The sequence below is a fragment of the Thamnophis sirtalis genome, unplaced genomic scaffold (assembly GCF_051295495.1).
Source record: "Thamnophis sirtalis isolate CommonGarterSnake01/CBP01778 unplaced genomic scaffold, rThaSir2_p1.2 scaffold_13, whole genome shotgun sequence".
In the NCBI taxonomy this organism is placed as follows: Eukaryota; Metazoa; Chordata; class Lepidosauria; order Squamata; family Natricidae; genus Thamnophis; species Thamnophis sirtalis.
Window position 1 is genome coordinate 24,734,773 of NW_028261393.1, and position 15,959 is coordinate 24,750,731.

General features: G+C 40.4%; 1 protein-coding gene across 1 annotated transcript in view; it reads left to right on the plus strand.

Annotated features, from left to right (window-relative positions):
* CSMD2 (CUB and Sushi multiple domains 2) overlaps positions 1-15,959 on the plus strand; it is a 771,224-nt gene that overhangs the window by 531,985 nt on the left and 223,280 nt on the right. Inside the window, exons 18-19 of the mRNA XM_087728138.1 lie at positions 4,296-4,484; positions 6,801-6,917. Of these exons, the coding sequence (XP_087584264.1) occupies positions 4,296-4,484; positions 6,801-6,917 (306 nt within the window). The remainder of the gene's footprint in view (positions 1-4,295; positions 4,485-6,800; positions 6,918-15,959) is intronic.

Genomic DNA, 15,959 nt, shown 5'->3' on the forward strand with positions numbered 1-15,959 from the left:
ATGTGCTAAGGGCTTAAATCTCTATAGTGCTGGCTGCGACTGTGGCAAAGGCAGCTGGGACAAGTCCAAACAATGACATTCATGATGTAACTTTCTCCTTCAAGATGTTAATTAGGTACTTGTGGTCTTTATGGAAATACATAATTCTCAGTACTTGCACAACTAGGTAATATTGTATGCACCATCACTGGGTCTCTATATATTAGTGATGTGGAAAACACTGTCCTAAGAGCAGGATGAATGCAAATGAAAATGTAGAAAGGTGAAAGGGAGAAAAACAACAACAAGCACAATAGTGCAACTGAGTAATAGTAATAGTTGAATGTATTTAAAATCTAAGCACAGAACAGAAATAAAAGAATCTCAATTGAATCAGAATATGTTCCATACAAATTAAATACATTATAACCTAGGCAACTCTAATTCCGACAAAATTAACAGAATATCAAACAGGTAACCACTTTACAGTCAAAACAATAGATAAATTGGACTTTGTAAGTCAAGGGCATTAGTTAAATCAATGTAACTAATTAAATCAAGGAAAATTATGCAATTGAAAAGCCAGAGAAAAGCCTGTTAAGGAGGCCTGTCCAGAAGCTGCACTGATCTTTTTGTAGTAAAGTAAAATAACAGATTCATGAAAGCTGTCCAAACTTTCTCTCTTATATTAAGCAACATCAAAATTTGGATTATTTGGAGTTTCTTTCTCCTGTTCGCTCTTTCTTGGGATGGTATAATGTTCTCCATCACAAATCCCATCTTTTTTTTGGGGGGGGGGATATATTTTTATTATTTTTACATTTAAAACAATGCAGTACGCAAAGTCGAAGTGACCATACATTCACATTATATACAACTAGTCTCAACCATTAACTATTAGCCTACTTAATACATTATATATCCTTCTGTCCAATCACAATATATACAATTTGTTCCAGTCTTGTCACCTTGTCTTATACCAATCATAAAATGTGTTCCAGACTTCAAAATATTCTGATTCCCCTTTATTTTTAAGTTCAAGAGTGAGCCTATCTGCTTCCGCATCCCATCTTAATGCCTTATTCATTCCTTCTGAATTCCTCTGAGGGAGATGGAGAGTTCAATAATGTGATTGATAAATGAATAGATGGACAGCTCTACATTCTATTACACAATCAGAGGAGAATCCCTGTTCCTTTAAATCAGGGGTGGGCAATTAATTTTCCCAAGGGACCACTTGAGAAACTGGGACTGTTGCCAATGGCTGCCGCCACTCTGTCTTGTCACCGCTCCCCCCCCCTGCTACTGCCACTGCACCAATGCCCTATCCTCTGATGGTGATGCTGTCCCCTCACTGCCACACTGATGTCCTGCCCCTGTCCCCAACACCCCACTCCCTGCCCCTATTGTCTCATCCTGCCAATACCAATACCACAGGCTGGACTGGGACTGCCCATGGACTGGGTGTCGCCTGCAGGCCATAAAATACTCAGGTTTGCTCTAAGTCAAACAAAAAAGTGTTACGCCCAGGCTTAAAGATTAAGAATTAAAAGAATCATAAAAGAGGACCTTGACCTGAGGCATTCACATTGCAGCCCTGGTCAAAAGGACTCAGCAGAGATTATACTACCTGAGACTTCTCAGGAAACAGAACTGAATGAAAAATTGCTGGTGGCCTTCTACCGCTGCACCATAGAGAGTATTTTAACTTACTGACCTGTGTATGGTTTGTCAATTGCACAGTGGCAGATAGGACAGCGCTCCAGAGTGTTAACGTCATTGCCCAGAGGATCATTGGTGGCCCTCTCCCCTCTTTGGAAGAGCTTTATAGCTCCCACTGCCTTAAAGTTCAAAACATTCTCAAAGATCCATCTCATCTTGGGCACTTTTTTTTGAACTATTACCATCTGGCAGACGGTACAGGATAATAAAAACAAGGACACATAGGCTGAAAAACAGCTTCTATCCCAAGACAGTAACTATATTGAATTCTATGGTATAGTGCAATATTAATACAATATCGGGTTTTCAATTTCAATTATTTAGCATCTGAAGGATGTGTGCTTTTTATTTTTATAGTTATAATGTACACTGAAGATGGTATTTAATTTTGTTGTACAATGTGCAATGACAATAAACTAAACTAAAACTAAAACTAAAACTAAAACTAAAACTAAAACTAAACTAAACTAAACTAAACTAAACTAAACTAAACTAAACTAAACTAAACTAAACTAAACTAAACTAAACTAAACCATTATCTAAAGAATAAGAGGGAACAAAATATCTGAGAGTAGGTCCTGGAGAGTTTTTTTTTAGAATTCTACCTTATTCTACCCTCCATGCTTTTCAATCTCTATATGAAATCATTGGAGCTTAAGCTGGAATGTGGAGACAAACTCAGCACCCTGAAGATACGAGACTGAAGATGTCTGTCCTGAATTATGCTGTGAAAATGTCAGCCTCTTTTTTTAAAATGAGTGGTGATTTGCACAAGGCCACTTCTGAAATTCAATGGAAACTCAGTCCTGAAAAGAGAGAGATGCTTTTCACACACCTATTTTGGAGAAGGGTGCCTGTTTCTAGGCAAAATAGAGAGTTCTGTGTGGGCCTTCCTCTATTAATAAATGCTGTCTGATCTGGACAAATGAGGCAGAGTTATTTAGTGTCTGACAGCCTTCAGTTTTGATCACTGTGAGGCTGTTGTTGTATTTGGCACCTTTATGTGCTATTCATACATTTCTGCTAATTGCAATAGGTTTTTGTGGGTGTTCTCTCTGATACTTTAAAAAAAAGTCTCCAGTCACGTAAAAAATATTTTCTGTGCTCAATTCCAAATGTTCAGTGCTTCCTTTAGAAGTATTATAACCAATTTGGTTAGACAGACACAGACTTCAGAGGATAATTAGAACTGCAGAAAAAACAATTGCTGCCAACCTGCCTTCCATTGAGGACCTGTATACTTCACGAGTCAAAAAGAGGGTCATGAAAATATTTACTGACCCTTCATATCCTGGACATAAATTGTTTCAACTCCTATCCTCAAAATAATGCTATAGAGCACTGCACACCTAGACAACTAAACACAAGGGTAGTTTTTTTCCCCCTGAACGCCATCACTCTGCTAAACAAATAATTCCCTTGCCACTGTCACAACTATTCACTAAGGCTGCATTACTATTAGTCTTCTCATTGTTCCTATCACCCATCTCCTCCCACTTATCACTGCAGGACTGTAACTTTGTTGCTTGTATCCTTACAATTTATATTGATATTCACTGTTTCCTGATTGCTTATTTGTATCCTATGACTATCATTAAGTGTTGTACCTTATGGTTCTTGATTAATGTATCTTGTTTATTATGTACAATGAGAGCATCTGCACCAAAGACAAATTCCTTGTGTGTCCAATCACACTTGACTAATAAAGAACTCCTATTCTATTCTATTCTATTCTATTCTATTCTATTCTATTCTATTCTATTCTATTCTATTCTATTCTATTCTATTCTATTCTATTCTGTTTGGGACCATAAAATATGGGTTAATAACATCCCATGGAGTTCATATAGTGCAGATCTTTGCAGTTGGCAATGCCCCAGGAATAGTCTCCTCCTGAAAACATCACCAATCATCATTTTGGCTACTATTATGCCATTTATTTTATGTACATTATCCTCCAAATATGGTCTATGATGATTATAATGACGGCAGTGATGTGTTTGTATTTCCTTTCCCTTTAAAATAGTTTGGGATTGTTGCTTTAGGTTTACCATTTAATACACCAAATGCATCCCATGCCATAATCAAAAAGCAATGTTTCAAATCCCATTTCCATTCCTTTCTGTATTATATTAATACACATTAATTAAAAGAGCCTCATTATCAGCCCACAGTCAGCACCAAATGTTCAATTAACAGCAGGGCAATGCATTGTTTTTCTCAAAGGTTCCATTAAACACAGTGTGGTGGTCCCTGACCTAAGTAAAAAAAATGTAGACTTTTGATTACAGTTCTAAGTTTCACTGAAAAGAATCAGGCTTTGAAACGGATGTAAATTTGACCAGATTGGACAGTAGATGCTTCTCCCAGAACATTGTTGTGTTCCAAGTTTAGTATTTCTCAATATCAAATAGAATGATGCAAAAATGTGTATTATGAGAGAAAGAAAAATTATCTGTGTATCCCATCACACACAACTCACATTTTTATCAGCTTTAGTAGCAGCCATGAGGAGATTGGTTTCACTAATAACATATAAGCCTCAGTACTATCAGGCCCAGACTGAAAAATTGAATGCCCTTATTTTTTTACAGCGGTAAAGCTCCAGTCTGATCATTGCTTGGATCCAGGGATTCCGGTCAATGGGCTACGCTATGGGAATGATTTCTATGTGGGGGCACTGGTGACTTTCGGCTGTGATCCAGGGTACACTTTGAGTGATAGTGAAGCTCTGGAGTGTGAGCCAAATTTTCAGTGGAGCAGGCCACTTCCAAGCTGTGAAGGTAAGAATCTGAAACTGGAAAGCTAGAAGTTGAATAGAAAAAGGATATGTTGTGCTAATTTTATTCATCGTTAGGTGGGGTGGAGTGTAGTCTGGATTCCCAAGTGGAAAAGGATGCATTTCAGAGGGCAAAGAGACCACTAAGAATGGAGAGTTTGGTCAGGAGAAAGAGAAGTAGGAAGACTCCCTCCTAGTGATTCCCAGAGTTTCTCTATAGTGTCTATAGTGTCTATAGTGCCTATAGTGATACAAATGATTGCTTTAGTTTGATAAGATTTCTACCTATAAGTAAAGAACGTAAAATAAATTATGCAGAAATAGTTCCTGGGGGTCAAAATCCCAGGTTAGGATCTCTGCAATGTGCTGTCTTCCATATTGCTGCATTCTTCCTTCCTTACCCCTGCCCCAAACGGTTGTACTCATGTGACTTAAATCTGAAAATTTACAATAGACTGGTAAAGATCCAACTTGTTTAACAACAGTGGTAAAAAATGTATCTTACTCTTTAGATTATTGAGTTGAAGGAAACTCAGTTAAGTCAGCAATATCTAAGAGAAGAATTCAGTGTGACAGAGTTCTGAATTCTCTTTGGTCTTTATTTTCAAATCAAAATCCATTGGCCTTATCCAATTCTCAGCATATATTATTTGTGTTAGGTTCCAGTGGGAATTCTGCTTAAGACCCTGGAATTCTGCTTAAGAATATCCAATCCAAAGGGCTTGCCTTCTGCCACTTTTTTTTTAAGGGAATTGTACAGACATGCTTTTAATAATTCAGTAAAATAACTACAGCTGCCTGAAATCTTCCTTAATGTAATTTTAAAGGTTCTCAAGCATCCTCTGTCAGAAGCCCCAAAGGATAATAGGGAGAGGCAGAAGCAATGGATGGTGTTTCCAACATCTTTTTGTTTAGGAAAAAAGAAACAAAATTGAACTCTTCCAATAGGGCAGTGGTGGAATATAACTATTTCCAAGGTTATTGTTGGGCAAAGTCCTGGGAAGGGGGAGGTGATAAAGAGCACACAGGGTTGATCCAAAGACAGTTCTTCTGTTTGGGACAAGTTAGACTTTGGAGCTATGTTCAGCTCTACATTTTTCTGCACTTGATCAAAAAATTTGGGTGTACAAATGCAGAACAAAGGCAGAAATCCTATAGCTAGGGTCTTGAATCATGGCATACATACATGGACTTTGGTGAGCGATTTGGGTTAAATGTCAGGGTTCCAAATAGCATCCAAAAGTACTGTAAATCAGAGTCCAAGGCAAAGGATTCCTCAAAGTTCCAATGTATTAAGAGCGCCATGTTGGCACATCTGGGAAAACCAGAATCTGAAAGCTTCCAGGTTTTCCCACCTAGTTGAAAGTTCAAGATCCTGCCCCTACACCCACAAGTCCATCATATGGTCCAATCTTCCACTGCCATGCTGGCAGCTTCCACCCATCCAGTTCGGGCCAGGTGCAGAGACAAAGGATGACCTTGGCTTTCTAGAAAGAATTTTGTTATGGCTACATATCCTCTAACTCCATACAATCCCCCCTCCCATTTCCCCACAATAGAAAATGCATAGTAGAATAATAGAAAGTATGACAGGCCTGAGGTCCAAAAGAAAAGATGGCTTTCAGGCCTGACAGCAAACTAGGAACAGGCAAGTCTCCCAGCAATGCATTATAATGTTCTTTGATCTCCAGTGAATTAGCTGCAGGAGAAAATCCCTGTAAAATGGTTCCAATGACATGCCTGTCCTGGTACAACTGTAGAATCAACAGTAAGTCATCCAGATGTACATGGGAAAGGAGGCAGAATGTGTGGGGTAGTGTTCTTATCTTTGCTAAGGAGAGGCACAACTTCACAGCTGGATGTCAGGCTTGCAGCCATCTTTTCTTTTGGATCTTTGGCCTGCCACACTTTCTATTATTCTACTATGCATTTTCTATGGTTGGAAAATGGGAGGGGGGATTGTACAGAGTTAGATGCTATGTAGCCATAACAAAATTATTTCTAGAAAGCCAAGGTCATGATTTGTCTGCACCTCTGCACCTGATCGGAACTGGATGGGTGGAACTGCCAGCATGGCAGCGGGAGATTGGACCCTGTGATGGACTTTGAGTGTGGGGGCAAGATCTTGAACTTTCAACTGGGTGGAGAAAACTGGGAAGCTTTCAGATTTGGGTTTTCCAGATGTGCCAACATGGCTCTCTTAATAAATTTGAACTTTGAGGAATGCTTTGCCTCGGACTCTGATTTAATTTTGGATACTATTTGGAACTCTGACACTGGGATTCCTCTAATGTCTGCTCTTTTTTGTGATGGTTTTCAGCTCTCTGTGGAGGCTACATTCAAGGATCAAGTGGCACTGTATTATCCCCAGGCTTTCCAGATTTCTACCCCAATAATTTAAATTGCACTTGGATTATAGAAGCTTCTCATGGCAAAGGTAAGTCCTATGATTCTTCCCTGTTTTCATCAACTCCCCTTGGAAAGTTAGGAGGATCTCCCCCCCACCCCCCACCCCCCACCCCCCGCACAAGAGTCTTTGTGTGCTCCACAGTGTAGGCACAGAAGCAAAAGAAGAGGAGTGATTGTTGAGCCATGATAGCACAATGGTTAGAGTGCAGTACTGCAGGCTACTTCTGCTGACTGCTGGCTGACTGCAATTTAGTAGTTCAAATCCCACCAGGCTCAAGGTTGACTCAGCCTTACATTTTTCCGAGATGGGTAAAATGAGGAGCCAAATTGCTGGGGGCAATAAGCTGACCCTGTAAACTGCTTAGAGAGGGCTGTAAAGCATTGTAAAGTGCTTTAAGTCAGGGGTCAGCAACCTGTGGCTCGGGAGCCTCATGCGGCTCTTTCATCTCTCTGCTGCAGCTCTCTGTTGCCAGTTGGCACCACAATTTTGAGAGGAGCTTCCAGTTAGGGAGGGTGGAAAGCACCAGGAGGAGACTCTATGGCAAGGGGCGGGTTTTCTGGTCAGCTTCACAATTGATAGGGCTTTCGGTTAGGACAGGTAGAGGAAAAAGGATGCCGCGCTAGAAGGAAACTCTGTGGTGTGGAAACCGGCTTTCTGGTTGGCTCCAGAATTGAATGGGGGGCTTCTGGTTAGGACCTTTATGGCTCTTTGAGTGTTTAAGGTTGTTGACCCCTGATTTAAGTATTTAAAGACTAAGTGCTATTGCTATTGTTCCACTATGGTCATTATAAAACAAAAATCCATGGTGACAAAATTGAACTCAAAATAGAAAAAATGAGACAAAGAAGGTTGCTATTCCAATTTAGCTTAAGAGTATAGTTTAGATCCACTTTCACTCTTTTGATCATCCCCTCACATCATTAAGAAAGCTTCATCTTTATGCATCTTTAGATACTTCCTATAACCTCTATTTCTAAGGTAAATGTTTGAAATACCCTATAAGTTATAGATACCCTATTCTTTTATTAATAAGCAACTGTCAAAACCATAATATGTTACCTACAACTTGAAAAGGTTGGATATCTTATAGACAGATAGTATTTTTTTTATTGCGTGTATTGAATTGCTTCTTTTTTCTTCCTATTTCCCAGCATGTCTTTACAATTCCTTCCACCCAAATTTCCTTAAGTCCTCTTCTCTTCTTCTTTTTGCCTTGGGTTGCTATCTCCTTGCTTTGCATTTTGGCAGAACACACATCACCCATTTTTCCCCCACTCATCAGATTGTCTGAAGCTCTTTCCTGCTTCCTTTCCTGTTTCTCTGTTCTTTCATAAAGTGGAATTTGAAGAAATTATGCTCCAAAGAGCTGAGGGGAAAAAAGAGGGATTTAGGGAGAGAGAGTGGAGGGGGCACACAAAATGTACATTAATTTTGAATGTGCTTCAATAGTTCAATCCCTCTAGTTTGCTAGGAATCCAGACAATATGAACTATTATCAATCAATTCTGTGTTGCCAATTGTATTAAGGTAGATAAACCCATTGTTGAAAAGCGCAACACATTACTAAAGAGTTACATGCTGTGCAGGGTATCCCACAGAGCAGAGCAATCTACTCTTCATTAATCCACTCAGCCCTGAAATCTCACTTCTGATGAGAAGCTTCTCATTATCCTACTGCAATACTCAGCATATACCATGTAGAGCTTAATTCTCTCCCCCTAAAGTGTTATTCAAATGGTGCTGTCATGGCTGCCAACGGCCAGCAGAGCTGGCAGCAGATTTGGACAATGAGGAGGTTTGAGAGGAATATGGGCCAGTCCTGGAGTCTGGGGAAGGCTCTGATGAGGGCTCTGTGTTGGAGGCAGAGAGGAGACCAGGCCATCTGGTAGTTATTTTCTGCCTCCGGAGCCTCCAGAGTCAGACATCAGCAAGGCAGAAGAACAGCGGGAGCCTATTTCCATTGTGCGCAGAACTGCCAAAAAGACAAGAATAATTAAGAAAACAAGGCCGACTTGGGAGTAAGGCTTGGAGATGATTGACCTCCTCCCATAAGACATAAAAGAGGAGCGAACGGGACGTGAGCTTTTGCAGGAAGCAATTGTTCATCTGGTCAGTTCAAGCTTTGAAAAATTCTGTTTGACTTTATGCTAAGTTTGGCCTTGCTCTGCTATTTGACAATTAGGTATCTGGCAGCATTCCAAGGGAGATAATGTGGGTGTTTTTATGAAGATTCCCTGAAAGACTATGGCAACTCAAGCAGACATCTGTTGGAATCTTCACAGACTGTTTGTGAAGCCTCACGGACTGTTAATGATCATAATTTACAGCTGTATAAATAAAAGAGGAGTTTGGGGACTAAGATTGTGATTTATGCTTTCTCAGGAAGCCTAGATCAGACCAGGTGCCTTCTTTTTGTTCAGATCAAAGCATGGCTTTTGGCCATCCTTTATGAGCAGTATTTGTAAGCTGTGCAGGACAACATGCTTTCACAGCACCAGTTTTATAAATAGTTTATTTTAGCAAATGCTAGGATCTCTCTGGTACCAGCCTTATGGGATCCGAAAGCATTATGGCAATGCAGATGGGTGTCTCTCTGTGTGTGTCTGTGTGTGTGGTGTCTGTGATGTGCTCCCATGGAAGAACCTGCCAGCATTCTGAAGAAGACAATAAAGCCAGAAACAGACCAACAGGGCACGTCCAGCCTCTGATCCAGCAATCAGTTTTTTTTGTTTTTTTTTTGTATAATTAGAGGTTCTGGGCACTTCCAAGGCAGAGTGCCTGCAAAGCATCATCACACACAGTGATTTCAGGACCCTGGACAGCTATCAAAACTTTACAATGTGTTTTAGCACCATGTTTACAATTTATCCAAGGCACTATATTTTTCCCCCCTTTATGCTGGGAAAATAGGAATCCTGGGACACCACCACCCCCCCAGTCCAAATTCCCATCCCTTTGACCAGATGGCTATCATGGGGCTTTAGTCAGAAAGCAGCATATTACCAGAAGGCACATTAATGAGATCATTCCCTACTCTTCTGTCTAATCCACCAGGATTATTAACCTTCAACATATTCTTCTCTTCCCTCACATCAACATTAACATTTTAAAATATATATTTTGTCATGTACAACAGAGGGATCTATTACCAGATTAAAGAAATAAAATTCAGGAAACTTAGACATAAAGTGCAGGAAAAGATTTTTTCCATATCGGTTATTTTCTACAGGATGGGCAGTGTTAAATTCATTATTTTTTTTAATGAGTGGCTGCCAATTTGTTTCAATCTAGGATATTCCAAATGTGCTTTTTCAAGAGGCAACTGGATTTTCTGGATTATCTTTGAATATGTTTCACTTCTCATCCAAGAAGCTTCTTCAGCTCTTCAAAAGCTTATTAGAAGAGAAGTGAAATGTCTACAACCCTCCCCCCCTCTCCCAAAAATCCAGTTGCCTCTTGAAAAAGCATCTTTGGGACATCTTGAATAACAGTTCTATTTGGACTTCTCCATCTTTCTGTCTACTTTATCTACTTGAACTTTAGACTAATTCTTCTAGAAGGAAAGATTTTGTGCAACTGTGCACAGTAGTCTCTCTCTCTGTGTCTCTCTCTCTCTCTGTCTCTCTCTCTCTCTCTCTCTCTCAAACACACACACACATATATACACACACTCCATCCTTCCATTAATTTAAAGCTTCCCATTATCAGTTCTCTTGAAATTGAAATCTATCATAAAAAAAGAAATATAATAAAAACAACAACAATAATAATAATATATTGAAGTCTATTTTTGAAGCATTTTCTGCTTTCTCAATCTGATGTTTTTCCTTGGTTTGCGCAGCCTACTTGATGTCTCACAGTCTCTAGATCAGTGATTCTCAACCTGAGCAAGTTCAAGATGTGTGAACTTCAACTCCCATAATTGGTGAGTGGCATTCTGGATGGGGAATTATGGGAGCTGAAATCCACACATCTTTAACTTGCTCGGGTTGAGAATCGGCTGCCCTAGAAGGGCAGAAAGAGACTCATTCACACATCAGGAATATCAGTGTCTCCTATTCTCCCTCAGGGGCACGGTGGATCAGTGGCTGAGCTTGTCAATTAGACAAGATGCTGAGCTTGTTGATCAGAAAAGTCGGCAGTTCAGTGGTTCAAATCCCTATTGCTGCATAACGGGGTGAGCTCCTGTTACTTGTCCCAGCTTCTGCCAACCTAGAAGTTTGAAAGCATGTGAAAATGCAAGTAGAAAAATAGGAACCACCTTTGGTGGGAAGGTAACAGATTTTCGTACACCTTCGGCATTTAGTCATGCCGGCCACATGACCATGGAGATGTCTTCGGACAGTGCTGTCTCTTCAGCTTTGAAGCAGAGATGAGCACCACCCCCTAGAGTCAGGAACAACTAGTACATATATGCAAGAGGAACGTTTACCTTTACCTTTACCCTCCCTTGAAAAAGGAACCATCCCTCCTTTGAAAATGAAAAGCTCTTTTTCTTATCCAGCTAAAGCTGAGCATGTCCATTTCTTTGGCTCTTATCCCTTAGAATGAACTTTCTAGTCTGTTAAATCTTCTGTTATCAAAGCCTTGAGGCTCTTGGCTTCATTTCTGATATATAGTTGTTTGCAGTTAGCAGCCCAACTTCATGGTAGTCCTTAGGCACTGATCAGCTCTTAATAAGGAGCTGGCAGTTACTGTTTGAAGACAGAGCTTGAAGCTGAATGGACCAATGGTCTCCACTTGATATATTGTAGTTCTTCACTCCTGGGTAATCTCCACCCATGATTCTAGTACTCCTTCTAAAAATTGCATCAGCTCCCGTTACTTGTCCCAGCTTCTGCCAACCTAGCAGTTTGAAAGAATGTAAAAAATGCAAGTAGAAAAATAGGGACCACCTTTGGTGAGAAGGTAACAGCATTCCGTGCGCCTTTGGCATTTTGTCATGCTGGCCACATGACCACGGAGACGTCTTCGGACAGTGCTGGCTCCTCGGCTTTGAACCGGAGATGAGCACCACCCCCTAGAGTCAGGAACAACTAGCACATATGTTCAAGGGAAAACTTTACCGTTAATTACACATCATTCTAAGACTCCAAAACTGACAACTACCTATAAGAAACATACTTGTATACTCTCTGTGTATAATAGAGTATGCAAGTATACATGGAGAGTATACTTGTATATTCTGTATGAGAGATATACTTTCAACATACTTGCCTGAAAGAAGTGTGGAGACAGCAGGCAAGATCAAGGTGGGGAAATATGAAATAACCCTTTTCTTGTGTTGAGAAAGTATAGCCTTTTGGAATAATGAAGAAGAGATGTGCCAAAAGTAAAAAAAATCCCCTTGTATATCAATATCTTATCTTTACAAACCTGAGACTTAGTCGTCATCTGTCCCCATTTTTTCTCCTTCACTAAGAGCTTTTAGCCAATTTGGGATCATGTGGTGAGGATGAAAAAGGATGAACTGCCTGTTAGATTGGATTCCCAGAGGAATCTGTCAGCATATCTCCACTTTTGTTAGGAGGCAGAATGAATGCCCTGGAGAATGAGTGCCCCTGAATGTCATTTCTATGTTGTAGCACTAGTATGTGGAACTCTTCCTCTTGAAATTCAATCAGCTCCTACCATAAAAAGCCTTTAGGAAAGCACTTAGAATTGTTTAAGATTTTGATTCTTAAATGATGCCATCTCTTTTTTTGGCTTGTTCTTTCTATGATTTTTATTTTATATGTTTAACATTCTATGGCTCTAGAAGAATATTTATTTAACATATTGTATCATGGAGTGCTAATACCACTTTATAATGCCTTAGTAAGGCCATACTTGGAATACTGCATTCAGTTTTGGTCACCACAATGTAAAAAAGATGTGGAGACTCTAGAAAGAGTGCAGAGAAGAGCAACAGAGATGATTGGGGGACTGGAGGCTAAAACATATGAAGAATGGTTGCAGGAATTGGGTATGTCTAGTTTAATGAAAAGAAGGACTAGGGGAGACATGATAGCAATGTTCCGATATCTCAGGGGTTGCCACAAAGAAGAGGGAGTCAAGCTATTCTCTAAAGCAGTGGTCCACAACCCCCGGTCCGCGGACCGGTGCCGGGCCGTGGAGTACCTGGCACCGGCCGACTCTTCACTCATGCAGCGCCGTCGCCGGAGGGGGGGAGCTGCGTGGAAGCACAGGAGCAAGTGAGGCGAGGAGGAAGAATCCCCCGCTACTACACCACCTCCGCCCCCTCCCCGAGTCAGCCGTCCCCTCAGTGAACGCCTCCGCCTCTTTCTCCTTTCTCGCCTCAGTCGGCTCGCCTGGAAGCGAGGCGAGGAGGGGGCGGACCATGCGCTGGAAGCGGAGCCCTTGGAGGCCCTGGCGGCTTCCCCACCCGGCCTTGGCTTGTGAGAAGGAACGGCGGGAGAGGTAGAGAGAGAGAGAGAACGTCGGGCAGCCGAGGGCGGGGGGGGTCTTTTGAGGGGAGATGGGGGGCAGCGCACGGTGGAAAAGCGGCGGTCTTGCCCACCCCTTCCCTGCCTCCCGCCCGCTCCAGTTGCCGCAGCCAGGGGTGGGGGCTCGGTGCCTGAAGTCTCTTGCCTCTCTTCCAAAATTTCGCCAACGGGCATCGGTGAAGCGCGCTCTTTCTCTTCCTCACAAAACACATTTCCTTTCTCCCCACACGTAGTTATTGGCGATATGGACTCTTGGAGGCTGCGCTCCCGGGTCGCGTTTCCTTTTTGCAGCCCACGAGAATGCCTGGTTCTGAGCCTCAAAAAACGAGAGTTCTCTTAAGGCTGCAAAAAAGGAATATACTTTGGTCCTTGAAGCGCTTTTCCTGTTATTTGGACATTATATATATACGTACGTACATACGTACGGTATGTATATATGCATGTATGTATGTATGTATGTATGTATGTATGTATGTATGTATGTGTATATATATATATATATATATATATATATATATATATATATATATATATATATATATATATATATATATATATATATATATATATATATATATATATATATATATATATATATATATATATATATATATATATATATATATGTCTGTAGTCCATAATATAGTGATGATTTAAAAAAAAAATTAGTTGAGCACATGGAATCTTTTTTCTTTTAGTATATTTTGGAGGTGGGGGCCCACTTTGTTATTTAAGATAGTATCTCCTTTTATATATGGTAGTGAAGATACCTAATACTCCCACCCCCTATTTCCCCCACAACAATCAATGTGTCATCGCGAACAACGCCCCCCCACCCCTGCGCGCGCTCAGCGGGCCACGGTAAAATTATCAAAGGCTGACTGGTCCGCGGCGATAAAAAGGTTGGGGACCACTGCTCTAAAGCATCTGAGGGTAGGACAAGAAGCAATGGGTGGAAATTAATCAAGGGGAGAAGCAACCTAGAACTAAGGAGAAATTTCCTGACAGTTAGAACAATTAATCAGTGAAATAACTTGCCTCCAGAAGTTGTGAATGCTCCAACACTGGAAGTTTTTAAGAAGATGTTGGATAGCCATGTGTCTGAAACGGTATAAGGTTTCCTGCCTAGGAAGGGGGTTGGTCTAGAAGACCTCCAAGGTCCCTTCCAACTCTGCTCCTCTATTCTATTCTATGGCTGTTTTAATGGAAGTTTAACCTACTTTAAAGTATTTTGAGTGTGACAAGTAAAATGAAATAAAATATAAATTGATAAATAAGTGGAAGCTTTCTGGATGACTGGACTAGTCACTCAATATAACTGGTCAAGTGGGATATATTAACATGTCAACATTAAAGAAGCAACCATCTTTTTATTTAATTATTCATTCTGCTGTTTTTAAATCATTGCCCAGTGTAATAACTCTGGGAGGCTAACAAGGCATGAAAACAAAAACATGTGTATAAACAGTAAAAAGAACAGTAAAAAACACCAGGTAAAAACTATCAACTCCTCAACCAATGCAGATGAAAACCAATTTGTCAAATAACAGTGGGTAGAAACAAAAAATATTTCTGAAACATTTCATAGTGCTTGCTTCAATGAATTTTGACTTGGGACAAGGTTTGATTTTAATGCTAACATGTTTCCTTCATCTCTGCTTTTATTTTATATGTGTTCAAGGGAACTTCTATAAGTTATAGACTAATGAATTGTATCATTACACTTCAAAAATAATGGTGTTTTCCCCCTTAAAGTGCTTCACTAAAAACAACCCCAATATATTTGTTAAAAATGCAACAGCTCAAAAACCGAGTGTAAGCATTTATAGCTCCATTTGGGCTAAAAATAGAAGACAAGGATGAGGTTCAGTTAGGGATTGAGGGATGCTAGATGTCCTCATTTTAGAGAGGAAATAAAAAATAGCAAATACCATGACCATATAGATTCCTATCTAGTAAGTTTCTATAATGATTTCAAATTTATCATGGCAAGTTTACACATCAAAATGAGATGTGAACTTTCTGTATGCAAGATTTCCTTCTCAGCAACTGTGAAGGATCTTAGTGATAATTTTTAGCATTTACAAGACAGGATATTTCACAAAGCAGATGAAATAACTACAGTGATATGAATTTAAATAATTAAAAAAAAGTCTTACAAGGGATGTACACAATTCAATATTCAAGAAGTATTAAAGCTGAAAGAAGGACACAGAACATAGACTATAGAATAATAGGGTTGGTGGGGGGCTTGGATGTCTTCTAATCTAACCCCCTGCCCAAGCAGGAGACCCTATATCTTTCTGGACAAATGGATGTGTCAGGGTTCAAGATAGCATCCTCATTCAAATAAAAGTCCGAGACTAGAAATTCCTCAAAGTTCCAATTTATTAGAGAAGCCATGTTGGCACATTTGGGAAACCTGAATCTGAAAGCTTCCAGGTTTTCCTCACCCAATCGAAAGTCCAAGACCCTGCCCCAGCATGTCCATCACATGGCCCAATCAGTCACAAAGGAAGATTTCTCTCATCCATGTCAGTCCAGTGCAGGGACAAGATGACCCTGACGCTCTGAGAAGGAATGTTATTATGGCTACACATCTCCCATGCTCCATACAATCCCC